Consider the following 16,716-nt stretch of genomic DNA (forward strand, 5'->3'; position numbering starts at 1 on the left):
GGCTCTTCACTTTTTCTCAGGCCATTATAATTTTTCCTAGCATTCTTTTTTGGCTTTACCTTTGTTGCATTTTAACACACTTTTTTCTACTTTTATTTTAAACAGCTGGCTCAACTCTATACATGGCAACGGACTACTCTAACCACACATATATTCCTTTCTGGGCTGCTGGTGTTTTTATAATATTTTTTGACAGCACAGATTAAGGATGACGAAAAGGACTTTCAGGCAGACGGAAGTGGAATTGTGACATGGTTGCGGTGCTTAACTTTCGCATCATTCTCAACGACGATGGACGGCAACTCGGCTCAGCTCATTGGCATTGACCCTGACATAACTGTTGCTGCCGCTTCTACATTGTCAAAAGTGTGATGTGATGTTGGCGGGCAGACCTTGTGTAAGAAAATCGGCTCTTCATTTTAATTACAGGTATGTTGCGCTTTGTTTTTGTTATTCAAGAATTGGTCATTTGACTTTTTATTTTTACCTCTTAATTTGTTTTGAAAAATGTCGGCTCATCGGCAAACAGAGAAGCAGCAGCAAAAAACGCAGCAGCAAAGCCCAGGTGCTACGGGCGCCGTCACCGACACCGACACCGCGCAGACAGAACGGCATATCGACAACATGTTCCCAGACGAGGCATCGCTAGAGGGCATTGAAGTTGTGGCCGAGAACATGCGGCGACGGCTGACAGAAGTCCGCGGCACCCTGCGAACACTCCTGCGAGCACAATCAGCCAGCGCCGGGCAACAACAACAGCAGAGCGTCGAGGCAACCAAGGCAGCGATCAACGAACTGCACCAGCGCATATCTGAAATGAAAGCCAAGGCACGTACTTCCGAGCGAATGGTGCTGGACATAACACAGGACATTAAGGCGCTGGACTTTGCCAAGCGCAATGTAACCCAGACGACGACAACAATGCGGCGACTGCAGATGTTGATTGCAGCGGTGGGCCAGCTGAGGCAACTGAAGGAGCAGCGGCGATGGGGGGAGGCGGCCATTGTGGTAGCGGCAGTAACCGGACTGACCGAGGGCTTTGCAGATTTCGGCCGTGTACGCCCGATAGCGACGCTTCTAGCGGACGCGCAAGCGCTGCAGCGTGAGACCGCGGCACTAGCCTCTGCCGAGGTCGAGCGCGGATTCGACGCCCAGGGTCTTTTGGTCGGCGAAGCGCGCAAAATGCGCGCCGCATGTGAATGCGCCCAGGCTCTGGGCGCACAGCCACGGGTTACCGAGCACTACTGCAAGCTACAGATGCGTGCCTACGCGGCTATCTTCCAGCTCAAGGACGATGTTTCGCAGCTCGAGAACGTGTCCCGGCGGTACGCGTGGCTCAGGCGCATTCTGCGTAACTACGCTGAGTCCCACGCTGAGGTGTTCCCGGATGCCTGGCGCGTGGCGGAGCATCTCAGTCGCCGGTTTGCCGAGGCCACACGCGATCAGTTGGGCGAGCTCATGGCGACGCAAGACACTGTGTCTGCTGAGGACCTGACGGCCGCACTGGCGGACACGCTGGCGTTCGAAGCGCAGTGCAACAAAAAGTTTGGCATCGTGGTCGCAAAGGAGCAGGGCGGTGGAGGCACAGGCCCGAGTCATGTGTACGAGTCGTCGGGGGAGCCGGCAGCATCGTTCATGGGCGCTGTTTCGTGTGCCTTCGAACCGTATATGTCCATATTTATTCGTGGCGAGCAGACCAAATTCGAAACCCTTGTGGCGCGGTTCCAGGCCGCTCCCATTGCGGTCGACGACGATCCGTCGCTCAGCGTCCTGGCATCCAGCACTGATCTACTGTACCAGTTCCGCGAGTCTCTGCGCCAGTGTGCGTCGCTATCCACGGGCCAAGCGATGCTCGACCTGGCCCACGTCTTCAGCTACAGCATGAGCAGCTATGCGCGCGACGTCTTGATCCACAAGCTGCCGCAATCATCAGGGTCGTCGCAGCAACTGGAAGATCTCAAGCATGTGTGTCTGATAGTCAACACCGCCGACTACTGCGCCTCAGTTGTCGCCCAGCTGGAGACAAAGATTGTAGAGCGCATCGACGAGGTATATAAGCCGCGCGTGTCTTTTGCGGCCTGCCGTGATGCGCTGCTGGGCGCCATCAACAAGAGCATCCGCGTTCTGGTGGCTGGCGTCGAGGGCCTATGTGAGCCCGCGTTTGCCGCCCTGTCCCAGGTTCCCTGGCAGACCCTGCAAACGGTTGGCGACCAATCTGCATACGTATCACTTGTGTCATCAGCCGTGAAGACTGCCACCGAGAGTATCCGGGGAACCATGAGCGGTGCGCGGTACCTGCGCTCATACTGCGATAAATTCGCCGTGCGGTTTGCTGAGCGATACATGGAGGCGATCAACACATGCGGGGGCATATCGGAGGTCGGCGCCGAGCAGCTTTTGCTCGACGCGCAGGCGCTGAAATCAATGCTTTTGGAGATGCCGCGGATGGGCAGCGAGGACAAGAAGCAGCCGGTGCCTGCGACGTACCAGAAGATTGTGTCCCAGGGTGTGGGTAGGATTGAGGCACTGTTGAAGGCTATATTGGCGCCCAGTGATCCGCCTGAGGCCCTGGTTGATCGCTTCCTGTTGCTGTTTCCGAAGGCTCCGCGCGAGGTCTTTCAGCAGGTGCTTAGGCTCAAGTCTGTTCGCCCCGGGGACCAGCCATCCTACCAGCGCCTGCTTCAGCGCATGTTGCGAGAAATATCCGAGTCCACAACAGCAACGCCATCCTCGACAGCATCGGCGACAACCATGGCCATGACGGCAGCGGCAGCAGTGGGGCCAAATAGTATGTCTGATCGGGACTCAAATCGAGCCATACCTACATCTACCAACCAAGAGGGGTATTCGCGTACGCCATTATCCTTGAATCAAGAACAGCAGGAGCAGAGAACTAGCAGCAGTAGGTCTGGCGAGCACATGCGTCTGGATAGCAACAATGCTAGCAGCAACATGGCATACAGCAGGGATCCATCCTTCTCGTCCACACAGCACAGAAATTCAACGCCGGTCTTTTCGCCAACTACGCCGGGCGGATCATCCGCGTACAAGAACCACGGTCGATCGCCTCTGTCTGCCAGAGAAGGCCAGTTCCGACCTGATCCTCTAGGGATTACTGGGGGAGGCGGAGTAAGCAATTTTGCTAACGAGGGGATGGTCGTGAGCCCGCGGACGCCGACAAATATCCAGTCGCCGGCGGGTCTTACTGCCACGACAGGTGGTGAGAGCAGTATGGCTGACGGGAACAACTCTCCGGTGCTTGCCTCGCTGGCTGCAAATGCCACTGCCACGCGCACAAAGCTAAACGAGAACCTGCGCAAGTTCATGAGCAACATGCGCAGAAACTGAGTGCCAAAATGGATTGTGAGCCATTAATGTTATTTTTTGAAAAGGTTTAAATTTACAGTCGAATAATAGTTTTTTTGCTACATTCATAGCCGAGCAAGGCTCTCGCTGTGTCAGAATGAGGGAGGGAGGGGGAAGGATGCCGATTCAGTGGTGCACAGACGGCGGCGAGTGCTGCTGCGCATGCGGCATCGGCGACATTGTGGAACCCGGTGACGATGCAGGTGTCTGTGCCACACTCCCAGCATTGCTCTCAGCAGGCCCATTTTGCGTGACCCTCGATTGAGCCTCTCTAGTATAAAAGCCCAACAGCCACTGCACAACCTCATGGACGACCGCCTGCTCGGCCCCAACCTTCTCCATCCACATCCCATCATCACCCAGCCCAGCTCTCACATCCCCCGAAGCCACCCGCACAGCCAACGACACCGCCGCCACGGCAACTAACCGGGGTGTATAAACCAGGCATATGGGCAACCGCATAAAATCCGCAATAAAGTTCCAAGCCATCTGACTCAACTGTTGTGTGGGCCGCAGCTTGTCGATGATCTCAATCAGCGGTACGTGTGGATGATCGACGACCATGTCGAAACACAGAGCCTCGAGCAGAACCACTTCTGTGTGCAGAATCACCGTTCGCCATTTCTCAAACTCAGTTGTTCCTGGGGGTGCTCTGCGGTTGCCTTTGGACGCATAGTAGACTATCACTGGGATAAACGAATCCAACTTGCGCAGTGTCTCCTCCGATTTGCACGCAAAGAACAAACACGTGGCTGCAATATTCTACTCACCGCCAACACACGCAATCCGATTTTCAACAAGGGGGAACAAAACAGAACAAAAAATAAAGGAATCCAAGCAATTAGTAAACAGGAAAAAAACACCTTGCTCGTTCACTTGCTTCTGCTGCCATGTTGTGCGTGAATGGCTTACATAATGGTGAAATTCCTTTAACGAGTGACGCATATAGAACCGGTGCAAATAGACGCATGCCGAGGCCGATGTAATTTGCGGAAGCTGTAATTTACGAGACGCCGAGTAAATCAGCGAGCAAGCCTTGGCCCTATCCAATTCCTCACGTTCAACTGACCACCCGGCTTGCACCGAAGGCGTCTGCTTCAAATCCTCGCGTGCGAATTGCCAATCCGTCTGTTCCCTCTGCTCCAGCATATTTCGGTTTATAAAAAAGAGAGAAATAAAAGGCAGTGTGTTTACAAATTTATCAAACTAAATAAAACAAAATGGAATGTATTTCTAACGAGTAGGAGGTGCGTCAATAAAAGAAGGAAAATAAGTAAACTAAAGTATAAATGCAAACGTAAAAAAGGGTTTAATTGAAAGCAATGCAAAAGAAAATAAAGAGCAATTAATTGATTTGTCAATTCGAAAAAGAAGGGGAAAAGGGGGGGCAGAGCGAGAAGGCGAGGCTTGGCTGAGCAAACAAGTAAAAAAAACGCGTCGTTTTTTATAAAAAAAGTGACGAGAAAAAAATTCCACATTTTTATTTGTTTGTTTGTATGGTATGGATATCTGCGCCCAAAGTAAAAAAGAACACAAACTTATCAAAGCAAAAAGCAAAAAAAAAACAGAAATCGTGACCATTTATTCAGTACACATACACAGCATAGACCGTTGCCACACATCTAACAGTGTCGTTGAAAAAGGAGCCCTGCGCGGCATTGTCCGCCTCTGGGTCCCACACCAAGTTGGTGCCCATCCAAGAGCCCTGACCGGGGCTTTCAAAGATCGAAACGTTGGTGACAAACTTGTACCGCTCAAACCCCGACTGCACTGACATTCGGCTGGTGATTAATTCCCCAATCCGCTTGGTTATAGCGGACATGTCGTTGTCCTTGTAGCGCTTGTCCGTCAGCTCGCTGCGCAAAATGTCGTTTATAATTGGCTGCGCCACATCCGGGCGGAACTTGTGCATAAAATCTGGGAGCGGAGTCGACATGATTATTTCTGGTGGGTAGTACTGCTGCTCAAATACTGTTCGTATGGTTTTTAAAATTTGCAAATAACTGCGGAAGAGGTGCGTGAAGGGAAGTCAAGAGTAACGAAAAAGATTGATTTCAACAATAGCAAGAGCGCAAAAATTAAACATACAAAACGCTATGCATCTCTCGTTTCGAAACCTTAGGATTATTTTTAATATCCAGTATGGGTTTTTCTTTCTGTATCTCAGCCCTGTGCGAACGGGTGGTATCAGCACTTGATGAGAGCGTAGACCGGGGCCTTGAGCTTCTTGTCACCCTCCAGACCAACTAGGCTGATAACAAAGGTGTTAAGGATGACGTTGCCCTTCATCTGAGCAACCAGGTCCTCTGCGGCCTTGCAGCTACCACCGGTAGCCAGCAGATCGTCGACAATGACAACGTTCTGGCCGGCCTTGATGCCATCGGCCTGCATCTCAAACACATCGGGTCCGTACTCCTTCATGTACGTGACGCTGACAAGCTGTCCGGGCAGCTTTCCGCGCTTGCGCACAGGGACAAAGGAGACGCCGAGCTTGATGGCAATCAGGGGGCCGAAAAGGAACCCGCGGGCGTCCAGGCCAACGATAACATCCACCTGCTTGTTCAGGGCCTTGATGAGCTCAACAAAGTGGTTGATAAGGCACTCGACGGCCTCGGGGTGGTGGAAGATAGGGAAGATGTCGCGAAACAGAATGCCTTCGCTGGGGAAGTCGGGGTACTCGCGGACCAGCTCCTTGACTTTCTCGATGGTGTACGGCATTGTGAAGTTTGAAGTGTGAAAAAATTGAATTTGTGAAATTCGAATTGCAAAAAGAAAAAAGATAAAGATAAAGCCCCCCAATGACAAAATTTTCCAATTTCTGCAAAACCAGCTGCCCTCCAAATTGACAGCGAATCGAAAAAAATGGCCGAGCTGGACTGAGAACCCAGACTGCAAGCAATGGCCCAAAAGTTTGATAAAAGCAAATAAATTAAAAAAAGTTCAAAAAAATTTTCGTGATAAAAGTTAGGCATCGAAATTGATGAGACCTTCGAGCTCCTGCTCCAGTGCGTCGCCATCGGTCTGCCAGTCGAGAAGCTGTGCTGAGCCCAAAAGCTGCCCGACAACCAAGTGGTCCAGCCTAGTAGAGGCCGGGGCGGTCAACGGCATGTTCATCGCAATGGACGCAGACGGGTGCACAAGCATGCTGGTCGAAGGCTGGCCGAGATTCAGCAGGCTGTCCGAGCTGAGGACGCTGCCGCTGTACGGCGCCATCTGTTGCTGGTTTGCGCCCGACTGTATGCCCCGCTTGGAACCAGCACTGCAATTGGTGTGACCGCGGCCCAAGCCAGACATGCCAGAAGGCGGCCTGACCGACAATGGCATGGCGCGCGACATTGCTGCCGACATGCTGGGTGCCGTGCTGCCGCTGCCGCTGTTGTTTCGGCTGCCAAGAGCACTGCTGTTATCGTGCATCAGTGTGATGGTAGACGACGACCCGTGGCCAATGTCGCGAGTAGTGCCGTTGATGCGCGATCCAAATATGCGTGAGGCACCCGCGCCCTGCCCAACCGGAGTGCTGACAGGTGCCATGGTTGTGTTTAGCTCAAGCATCAGCTCGTCGGTGAGCAAGCAGCCAAATCCGTTGTCAGCGCCCGGACTGCCGCTGGCAATCGAATCAAGAAGTGCCGAAAACTCGTTGTCGACAGGAAGATCGACAAGCTCGCTCAGTGGTGTTTCTCCCGCGCCGCTGCCGAGGATCGGACCGTTGACATCGCCGCCCATGTTTCCGCTGCTTTCGGGGCCAAGCCCAAAGCCCAGATCAGCGAGCGCCTGGTCAAAGTAAAAGCTGCTGTCACCGCCAAGCATGTCACCGGTATCGCCACCCGCGCCACCAAGCATGTTGGACAGCTGCGCCAGCGACCACTGCGGCTGCGGGTCCAAAAGGAATTGCGACATGTCGTCCATCGACTGCTGCTGCATGTACATGTCCTGCCCAACGGATAGCGTCGTGCCAATGGCGCTAGGCTTCACAGTGAATATTGTCTCTGGAAGGGGCAAGCCCAAAAAGTCCGAGGACACAACATCCGTGTACAAGGCCTTGTGTGGTCCGCTCTTGGACTTGCGAATGCGGCGGCGCCGGGACGGCGAGAGCGCGGGCGACTTGTTGGTCTCGCTCTGCGCCAAGCGGAGAGAGACGGGCGAGTAGCAGCGCTTTAGGGCACTGCCCTGGCGGTGGAAGCGCGCAACCTCGGCGGCGTCCAGAATCGATACTGTCTCGTCGGTGCTCGGTGGATCATTGTAATTGTACCGCTGAGTCTTGCCGCCCTTGGCATGGAGGTACATCGGCTCCTCATCCGTTTCGGAGCCATCGTTGGGCACACCAGCTAGCAGGTTGGCAAGCCGGTCTGACTCTGGCGACATGATCTTAGCAGACTCGCTGCCGCCGCCTCCAATATGCCGACGCTTGGGCGTAGATGGGCAAGATATATCGTCGTCGTTGTCGTTGTCGTTTTCGGCGCTGGAGCCAGCAGCGTCGCAGCGTGGGCAATAGAACTCATCGGGCAAGTTGTCCTCGTCTACGCCCATGCACTCGATGTGCAGCCACAGCTGGCAATTGTCGCACTGCACCATTGGCAGCTCGTCGCGCTCGCCTGTCGGCCGATCGTGGCGAGGCCCGCACACGCAGTGAATAATGTGGTGCTCGTTCTCATCCGCTGAATACAGCAGTGCCTCAAGGCGAGAAGAGCAGTGCTGCTCGTGCGAGGCCAGCTTGGACTGATATTTGTACTGCTTATTGCAGTATTTGCATACCGAAACCGCACGCTTGCTGCCAGATGCGCTGCCCAACGCAGATGAAAGTGCTGACTGCTGCAGACCCTTCGCAGTCTTCTTGCCTGGAGGGCGTCCGCGCGGCTTATTCTGAGTGACTGCGGCCTCAAGCGCCCCCTGTGTCCTATGTGCCTTGTGCGCCATGTTGGAAAGCTTTATCTCAGAGTGATCAGCTTGCTCGCTCTTCAAACTGTCGATTTCCATCTTTTGCTTGTTGAACAGCCCCCGTGGGTTGCCAATCACCGGGCACCGTGGGCCGAGCACCGGATCGCACGCCTGCAAGGACTCCTCGTCCTCGAATGATGAGTTGCTACCAAAGTTGAGGGCCCGTTTGGACGAGCGCTTGCCAGATGCGCGCTCATACGCCGAGGCCAGAAGCCCAGAAAAGGCAGAATGCTTCCGGTGCCCCGTGTATGGTGGTGTCGGCTGGGTCGAGCAGGGCGCGCCAGCAGATGCAGTCGCGGTTACAGCGCTGCTATCCTTACATGACGTAGGTTCTGGCGACAGTCCCGAACGGCCCGCTGGATCGAAAGGCAGCGTGGAAATCGGAGATGATTGTGCGGGAGAGACAGGTAGCAAGACGACGCGAGCTCCGGTAGCATCAGCAGCTGCGCAACCCGACGCGAGCGCTGCAGAATGTGCCCCGGTGTACTTGTTTGCAAAAGCAGTAAAATCACCAGCAGCAACGTTAGTAAGGGCAGTAGGGGCAGTACCATCGCCAGACAACGGAACTGCGCCAACAGATTGGCTAGACTGGCCACCAGGGCGGTGAAGGCTCGAAAAATCAAGTGGCTTTAAGTTGCGTTTCGGCATCCGTCTAAGCCCTGCGGCGCCATTATTGCTGCTACTTGCGCTGCCTGCACCTATTGTCTGATGTAGTGTGGGCGGTTGTCTCACAACCAAGCCATTTTGGCGGGGGTTCTGCACAACCCGCTGAGGCGGATGAGTGAGATGACCGCGCATGTTTGTGTGTTTTTGCGGCGGGTTTGTGGAAATGAGGGGTGGATTGCCAGTCGCCCTCTGCTGGCTCTTATTATTCATCTCGCCCAGGTAGGCAAGAGGAATGCTGCGCAAAATGGAGCTGTCAGAGTATTGTGCCATGCGCCGCGGGTTGGTCACTGTGTTTTGGTGTCCGCCGGGCGAGCTGGCCGTGATGGCCGTGCAGCGGCGCTTTCGATGGCTCTGTGTTTGCTGCTGTGCGGCTAGGTCTAGCAGCGACACGCTGGGTTTATCCGAGACTGGGCCCGAGGGCTTGGGTCCGGCGCCATCCAAAACAAAATGTGGCGGAACGTTCTCCGTGCTTTCGAATACCCGCTTGCGAGGAGGCAGATCGGAGTGGCCCATGTGGATTCCACCGATGTTGGTAAACCCGCTAGACAGGCTTTCGCCGAGTCCGCAGTTTGACCGTTCGCTGGCCGCTGATACAGCGCCGTGGTTGGGAATACGGACTATCGCCTTGGGCATGTTTGTGTTGTTGTTGCTCGCCTTGTGCGTGGTAAGAACTGTGGTAAAAGTTGTGTTGAAGGATGCAGCTTGCTAGATATGCAAAATAGAATGCAGAATGGTATAAATAATAATTAAGAGATAGTTTAGAGAGAGAAAATTTTTTTACAAGATGGATAGGATGCCAGTTCCTATTTGTGAGGTGAGGTGAGATGAGGTGTGGAGTAAGGAAGAAGGAAGGGGCAGCCACGGCTCTGCAGACAAGTTTCTGGTGTCCAGCCGAGCTAAAAAATAATGAAATGCTGATGTGTGCTGATATGTGCCAGAGGCAAGGAATAAATTAAGGAAATGTGTGCGTTTGCTAGAAGCTGGCTACCACAACTTCGTTTATGTTCAAGAATGGAAAGGAGCGCAAAAGATATCGGCTGATAATAGCTATTTGTTGCGGCAGTAGCACACAGCAGTTTGCAAAAAATGTGGCAAGATATCGAAGAAAAAGTATATGAATTTGAGTCAGGAACAGAAAAGACGTAAAGAAGGAAAAGTGATGGTTAGAGCTTTGTACTTGGTTCTTCAGTCACAAAACTAAGCTGAAGATACAGAAAGAGTGCGATTTCCGCAGAGCTTCCAAAAGCAGATGAGGATGGGTGAAGGGTTCTGCAAAAAAATTGGGCTTTGCAAGTGCTAATGACAAGCTTGGGGAAGAAAAAAACGAGTTGAGAAAAAATTGAGAGGCTCGAAAGCCATTATCATGCCTGCGCTTTTATAATGAAATGGCTCGCCGAGAGAGAAAAAAAACATACACAAGCCGGTAAATCGGCGCAAATCCATATGTGCGTGAGAGGTACATATTGAAAAGTGTGTTGTAATAGAAAAATAGCACACGCTTGCGAAACAAAGATGGCTGGCAAGTATATTGCATATTGCATCATTGCTGTTCGCCGCTTGATGTCCAGGAAAAATAATAAGGCAAGGTAGGACATGTGGTTTGCGCGGGCTCAGCCCATGGAGTTATTAGAAAACGGCGGTTTAATCATGCGGATGGTCTATCAATTTCACAGAAAAACATAAAATGAAAAAGTCCCGACAAGCACACTCTAATCAAAGCTGATTGCTAAACGACGCTGAGCAAAAGAAGGGGTGGCCGAAATCTTCCGCCTGGCATATATGCATAGAACATGTCCAGTTGAGCCAAAGCTGCCGCTGGGCCCTGTGTATTGATTTTTGCCTTTGCAACACCTTACCTTATTCCAGCCTGGGATACACGGATTTGACAATGTATTAATTGGCATTGCGAATGCCTTGGCAGAAAGGATGGACATGGATGATGATCGTGCGCTGATGTACGGGAACACCAAATAAAAAGGGGCAAAATAACTGCAGTATGCAAAGTGAGTGTGTGGGGGGAAGATGGAAATGGCAATATGCGTTCAAAGTTGCGTGAGCCAATGGACGGGCTGATGAATCGGAGAGATGTGCAATGATGTCCTTCGGTTGTAAGTCAATGAAGAAGAGCGCGTGTCAAAAAAATATTATAAGAGTATAGGAAAATCGGATTCCCCAAGTGGATGACAAGGAAAAGATGGACAATTTACTTTGTAAAGTTTGCCACGGGTTCTAGGACGGGTATAGCTGGCCTGAATAGGAAAAGAGGCGCAATGGACGATAATGTATGCTAAATACTACTTTGTCCTCTGAGCTGCGCATGCATCGTACGTTTATTCTGGCTCTCAGAACCAAAGCGTCCAAAAATGGCAAGCGAATATAGTGCTGAGAATCAATGCTAAGATCTGACATGTTCCTAGCATATAGAGCAAGAGGTGAGAGAAAAAATATAAGAGCTTGGTGTGCTTGGTATTAAGGTGCACGATACTTACTATGAGTTAATGTTGTTGTGGTTGTTCTGTCGAATCGAGCGTGTGGCAAACGCTGCAGCTGGCGCAGAATTACAAATATAATGTGATATTAGAGTTGGCTGGGTATGTCTATACAAATATAATGTAGACCAAAAGTAACGTAACAATATTTTCTACGAGGTATTAAAGAAAGTATTGATGATAAATATTACTGTTTGGTGCTGCGCTTCCAGTGCTAATAGAAATAACTTAAAAGGTTTTATATAATAAAGAAAAGGCGGACGGAAAGAAATAAAGAAAAGTAGCATGCAGCGTATTGATTTTGAGCGCTGCAGCAACCAAAAATAGGGAAATAAGAAGTTTGTAAACATGCAAATATACGCAACAGTCTTAAGATGCACCAGTTTGTTTGTGCAGACGGACTGCAGTTCATTTCCTGCTTGTCGACCATTGAATGCATTAACACTATTTTTACAAGCAGAAAAATAATACAACAGCTTCAATTAAGCACTGTTTGACCCAAAAATCACAATGCAAGTTAAGACAATGGAGAGCATCGAGGCATATGAAAAATGGCTGATAGCGCCTGCTACTTTCTTTTTTAATTTCTTCATGTAGTTTATTGTCGCGCTCATACAAATTGTTGTCGACAAAATTGGTTTTATTTTCCCTTTTATTTGTTGCTTTGTTGTAGGGAGTTCAGTAGACACTCTACAGCCACACATTTTTGCCCCCGAGAACAATGTTTGCAAAACACGAGACGGGGACCAAATAGGCGGTTGAAGAAAGCGTCTGAGCAGACTCGGTCTCCCCTATTTTGTCGGCTATAACAAACGAATGTGGTACTGTTATTTTCTAAACCCAATTTAAACTAAAATTGAAAGTCAGAGCACTCATCATTGTCTGGCCCAGCTTTGGCTGCTAATGTGTAACAATAAATTCATTTAGGTTTGTTGTCGTCTGCTTGTTGCTACGTGGTCCAAATTGTTGGGACCGGTACAATACGACATTTGTCCCCTCATCATTTTTGTTGTTTTTTCTCCTGGACCACCAACATTCCTCATGCCGATAATAATTACTAGACGTTTTGAGGACTGGCAAGAGTAAAACAAACAAGCGAATTGTTGGAAATACTCTATAAATAATGCCAAAATAATAATAAAAATGACACTCCCATGTCTTACCAGAAAAGTTAACAAGTGCGCAAGACACGTGGGCAAATATAGAGCTCGTCTCATATTTTCATCGAGATATTTCTAGCTGTGTAAATTTCAATTATCATAAAAAAGATGTGTAAAGTTGCACTTGGCTTAGAATGGGAACCCCCCGGGGCCACCAAACTGGAATGAGAACTGCTGCTTGCTGCCGCCACCCTGCTGGAAGAACACTGGCTTTCCACCGCTGCCATGCGGGTGCGCAAATGGATGGCCGCCAAACCCACCGGATCCGTCGGGTCCAGCGCCGCCAGTCGGATCATTTGGGTCATGGCCCTGGTCAAAGCTGGCACGCTTCTCCTCGTCCATCAGAACCTCGTATGCTAGGTTGATGTCAGCCATCTTTTCTTCCACCTTCTCCTTTGGGAGATCGCCACGGTAGCGATCGGGATGCCACTGGTGCGCCATCTTGCGGAACGCCTTCTTGATCTCAACCGACGATGCATCCTTTGAAACACCGAGGATCTTGTAATAGTCCTTGCGCGACGCCATGCGCCTCTGGTTCTCCAGCTTCATCCGGCTCTGGTGGATTGTTTGCTGACTGATGCCTCCGCTGGCAGCAACCTGGTTCAGCTTGTTCAGTGTGGCCTGCGCCTGATCAAGCATGGAGCTCTCCAGCTGCGCCTCGAACAGGTTGCTCAGGGCGTCAGCATTCTCAGGCTCGGCGTCAATTACGCGCGAGCAGTATGCAATTGCGCTCTCCCATCTTTTTGTCTTTGCGTAGCTCTTGCATGCCAGGCCGGCCAGGCGCGTGGCCAGCTTTGACGGCACAGTCCCGGGAATGTCCGCAGTCACAATGAAGCTAGCATAGATACTGTCGACCTCGCTAAGAAGGCCGCCTTCGCCGCTAAGAGGCGCAACTGCGCGGTTGCAGGCATTCCACTTGCTCTTCTCAGCGTCCGCCTCGACCTTTGCGAGCTTGCGCTGCAAGCCCCGCAGCCGCATGTACGTCGCCTTGCAGCTCTTGTTGTCCGGATCCGACACCAGGCAGGCGCGCACGTGTTCCATTCCCCGGTCCGGCTCGTCCAGAGTCAAAAAGTGCAGGTCGGCCAACATGTTTAGTGTCTCGAGGTCCCCAGGGCGGATGCGCACCAGCCGTCCCAGATCAGCGCTGGCACCCTCAATGTCCCCACTGGCGACCCTGCACGCCGCACGGGTCTTGAGCACCGTCGCGTATAAGGGCGACGCCCGAATGACCTTGCTGGCCTTTCTATCACACTCTGCGTAATTCTTGTCGGCAAGCGCCCGCTCCGCGGCCTCGTTCAGCTCCCTTGCAAGTGCGACCTTGTCCCGCAGGTCCTTTGACTTTGTCTGCATAGCTGTGCTGCCTTTTTCCGAAATCATTGCAATGTCCTCCTCGGCGCCGCTGTAGTTGCCCTCCTTCAAGTACACACGGGCACGCTGGTAGTACGCCTGCTCAAAGTCTGGCCTGAGCTCAATCGCCCTGGTAAAGTCGCGGATGGCCGACGAGTGCTTGCTGACACTAAGCAGCGTGGTTGCGCGCTTAAAGTATGTGAGGTAGTTTTGTGGGTCCTTCTCTATGGCTGTGTCATAGTGCGCTATGGCCTTTTGAAAGTTTCCGCGCAGGAGGAGCCTGTTGGCCTCGTCGAGGTACTCATTGGTCGTCCACTGCTCCGCCGACACTGAGCTCAGTGCAAGTATTGCAAGCACAACGGTGCTGGTCAGCAGATTGCAGCGCATTGTATAGTTGTCCTGCCCGGAAGTTGTAAAGGAAAATAAGGATCGACAGTTGGCGCGGATAGAGTTGGAAAAACAAGAGCTGAAATGTAAAATAAAAAACGTATAAAATGTAATAAAAATGAACAAAGAAGAGAAAGGGAACTAAGGATATTTTAAAGATTTTTCAGTGTTGAAGCCAGCGGTCTCCACACACTGTTGGTTTTCAAACATTGGTAAAACAAACATGTGTGGTCTTTGAGCAGCTTTGCTTAATCGGCATTAACACTTGGCTCCCTTTGATTGGCCGGCGCGTCAAACAAATCATGTGGCCCTCTTTTAGTCTTTTGGCTGGCAAGTTATGCGCGCACGTGCACGTGTGTGGTTTTAGTCAAATTCTAATGGTCTGCACCAGATATGACTGAAAAAGTTCTACTGGGACAGCCGCCAGTAAAAATGCTTAAAGAGTTATAGGGATGGGGGAAAGGAAAAATTAAACATTGACATCATATGCGATAATGCGCATGAATCCTGTGCGAGCGTGTGACACCATCGGCATGCACACATATAAACACACATATCACACGATAAAGCAGCCGAAAATGTTAATAGGCTTATATTTTTTGGACATTTTTCAAATTGATGTCGCGCACAATGTGCTATTTGCGCGCTGTGGGGTATAAAAGCAGCGCTGGATTTTGCCAACTAACAAATTTGTGCACAACCAAACTTTTCTTTAAGCTTTTCACTACTATTTATTACACGCTACACATATTACAATCATTTACTTTACCAAAATGTTTTCCCACAAGATTATTTCAGCCTCGTCCCCTGCTCGCGCCAAGCTTGCCGCTGCAGCTGTCAACGCATCTCGGCAGCGGTTTTTCCTGCCGCGTGCTGGCCTGCGCATCTCTGCCACTGCCGGCAAGCCCAACGTTCAGCAGCACCAAACCGGCGGTAGCCACACAGTGGCCCCGCACGAGCTGCTTGACAAGATGGCGCCAAAGGGTGAGAAGGAAGTTTTGTCATCGATCCTTGATGGCGAGCTCGACTACGACACCGACTTGGGCGCGGCCTCGGTCAACAACATGCAGGCCACCCTACGTGCTGAGCTTGCATTAAAGGCTGAGAAGATCACGCAAGATACCTACGCCGATGTCGTTTCCAAGGCTGATGGAGCCGCAAAGGGCACATACGACGAGGTGGCCAGAAAGGCCGAAAGGGCCGCCAAAAACACATATGACGACATTGCGTCCAAGACCGAGTCTTCCACCAAAAACACTTACGACAAGGCTGCTGAAGCCGGCAAGGCCGCCCAGAACACATATGAGGACGTCTCTTCCAAGGCCAGCAGGGTCGCAAAGGACGCATACAACGAGGCTGCGTCCAAGACCGAGAAGGTCGTGCAGGATACGTACGACGGAGTCTCTAAGGCTGGGAAGGCTGCCAAGGATACATACGATGATGTCGCCACCAAGGCTGGAAAGTTTGCAAAGGACAAGATAGATGAGTTTTCCAAGCGCAGCTAAATATTAATCATTTTTGTACAATAAATAAAATACAAAATTAAATAAACACTGCCTTTTTCAAGCTTGCAAGCACAGTGCATTAATGTTTTTGATGATATACGGCTAATGTGGAGATGTGGAATTTGAAATTGAATATCCTGAGGCCCGAGCTGAAACGCTCAGGACAAAATGGCAGAGGCGTCTCTGGTAAATTGGCCAACACCGTCCAGCTTTTCATCGTTTTCACGTGATTGAATCCACAAACCAAAAAACAAACCCACTCCAACTTAACAGCTTTACTCACGCCTATTAGGTTCGTAGCAATGGAGATAGTGTTTGAGGTCGGCCTAATCAGCCAACAGGTTTCCCTTAACAGGGTTTTTCCTTTGATATTGCCATTGGTTGTTGGCTAAAAAACAAATATAAATATAAAATTCAAGGCAAAAATTTAAAGATACGAAACACATATGTTGAAGACAGCTTTTGCTACGCTAGAGTCCAGCAAGCCACTCAAATGACAAAGTAATTGCAAAACTAGCTGGCTGGGCGTATATATCGGAAAAGTAAAAATTACAATTTGTCCTGAGTACTGTAGCTCGGGCTCAGGGCGCCCATAGGTAATGCGCATAAAGTTTGCCTCACCTTACAGATTTGTCGTAGTCACCCGATCGAATCCTTATCCTAATGTCCGCGGCATGCTAAAGTTATGCGATGTTAAGAAAACAGCTCGAACTGAAACATCGCCGCGGCATAATTATCTCCACCCCTACAGGCTTTGACTAGCCAAAGGAGGTGTTTGAGGTTGGCCTTGTCAGCCTATAGGTTTCTCGTAACTGGGTTTTCCCTTTTGTCCCGTAACATTTACAATTTTTTGCTAAGCAT

At 50.8% G+C, this 16,716-nt stretch overlaps 6 protein-coding genes across 6 annotated transcripts; 2 read left to right on the top strand and 4 right to left on the bottom strand.

Moving 5' to 3' along the window:
• Positions 1-507: 507 nt before the first annotated feature.
• BX661DRAFT_138640 (Vps53-like protein) lies at positions 508-2,661 on the top strand (the record flags this gene model as incomplete). Its single annotated transcript, XM_051532735.1, has 1 exon — positions 508-2,661. A coding segment is annotated over one exon (2,154 nt), but the record flags the coding sequence as incomplete, so codon positions are not given.
• Positions 2,662-3,762: 1,101 nt separating this feature from the next.
• BX661DRAFT_127740 (cyclin-like protein) lies at positions 3,763-4,488 on the bottom strand (the record flags this gene model as incomplete). The annotated part of the gene is made up of 2 exons (XM_051532494.1): positions 3,763-4,128; positions 4,279-4,488. Coding segments are annotated over 2 exons (576 nt in total), but the record flags the coding sequence as incomplete, so codon positions are not given.
• A 949-nt stretch (positions 4,489-5,437) lies between these two features.
• Positions 5,438-6,225, bottom strand: BX661DRAFT_175442 (adenine phosphoribosyltransferase). Its single transcript, XM_051534067.1, has one exon. It carries the CDS (start codon positions 6,082-6,084, stop codon positions 5,554-5,556), a length of 531 nt encoding a protein of 176 aa, XP_051395129.1. The 5' UTR covers positions 6,085-6,225; the 3' UTR covers positions 5,438-5,553.
• A 50-nt stretch (positions 6,226-6,275) lies between these two features.
• BX661DRAFT_4407 (uncharacterized protein) lies at positions 6,276-9,865 on the bottom strand. Its single transcript, XM_051539175.1, has one exon. The coding sequence runs from the start codon at positions 9,598-9,600 to the stop codon at positions 6,331-6,333; it is 3,270 nt and encodes a 1,089-aa protein (XP_051395130.1). The 5' UTR covers positions 9,601-9,865; the 3' UTR covers positions 6,276-6,330.
• A 2,815-nt stretch (positions 9,866-12,680) lies between these two features.
• On the bottom strand, positions 12,681-14,498 carry BX661DRAFT_175444 (uncharacterized protein). Its single transcript, XM_051534068.1, has one exon. It carries the CDS (start codon positions 14,348-14,350, stop codon positions 12,746-12,748), a length of 1,605 nt encoding a protein of 534 aa, XP_051395131.1. The 5' UTR covers positions 14,351-14,498; the 3' UTR covers positions 12,681-12,745.
• Positions 14,499-14,944: 446 nt separating this feature from the next.
• BX661DRAFT_175445 (uncharacterized protein) lies at positions 14,945-15,902 on the top strand. The gene has a single exon (XM_051534069.1). It carries the CDS (start codon positions 15,124-15,126, stop codon positions 15,853-15,855), a length of 732 nt encoding a protein of 243 aa, XP_051395132.1. The 5' UTR covers positions 14,945-15,123; the 3' UTR covers positions 15,856-15,902.
• Positions 15,903-16,716: the final 814 nt, after the last annotated feature.

Source organism: Kickxella alabastrina (genome assembly GCF_025024165.1).
Source record: "Kickxella alabastrina strain RSA 675 chromosome Unknown BX661scaffold_1, whole genome shotgun sequence".
Classification (NCBI taxonomy): Eukaryota; Fungi; Kickxellomycota; class Kickxellomycetes; order Kickxellales; family Kickxellaceae; genus Kickxella; species Kickxella alabastrina.

Coding starts and splice junctions, on each gene's coding strand:
- BX661DRAFT_175442 (XM_051534067.1), bottom strand. CDS start 6,084: ATGCCGTACACCATCGAGAAAGTCAAGGAGCTGGTCCGCGAGTACCCC.
- BX661DRAFT_175445 (XM_051534069.1), top strand. CDS start 15,124: ATGTTTTCCCACAAGATTATTTCAGCCTCGTCCCCTGCTCGCGCCAAG.
- BX661DRAFT_4407 (XM_051539175.1), bottom strand. CDS start 9,600: ATGCCCAAGGCGATAGTCCGTATTCCCAACCACGGCGCTGTATCAGCG.
- BX661DRAFT_175444 (XM_051534068.1), bottom strand. CDS start 14,350: ATGCGCTGCAATCTGCTGACCAGCACCGTTGTGCTTGCAATACTTGCA.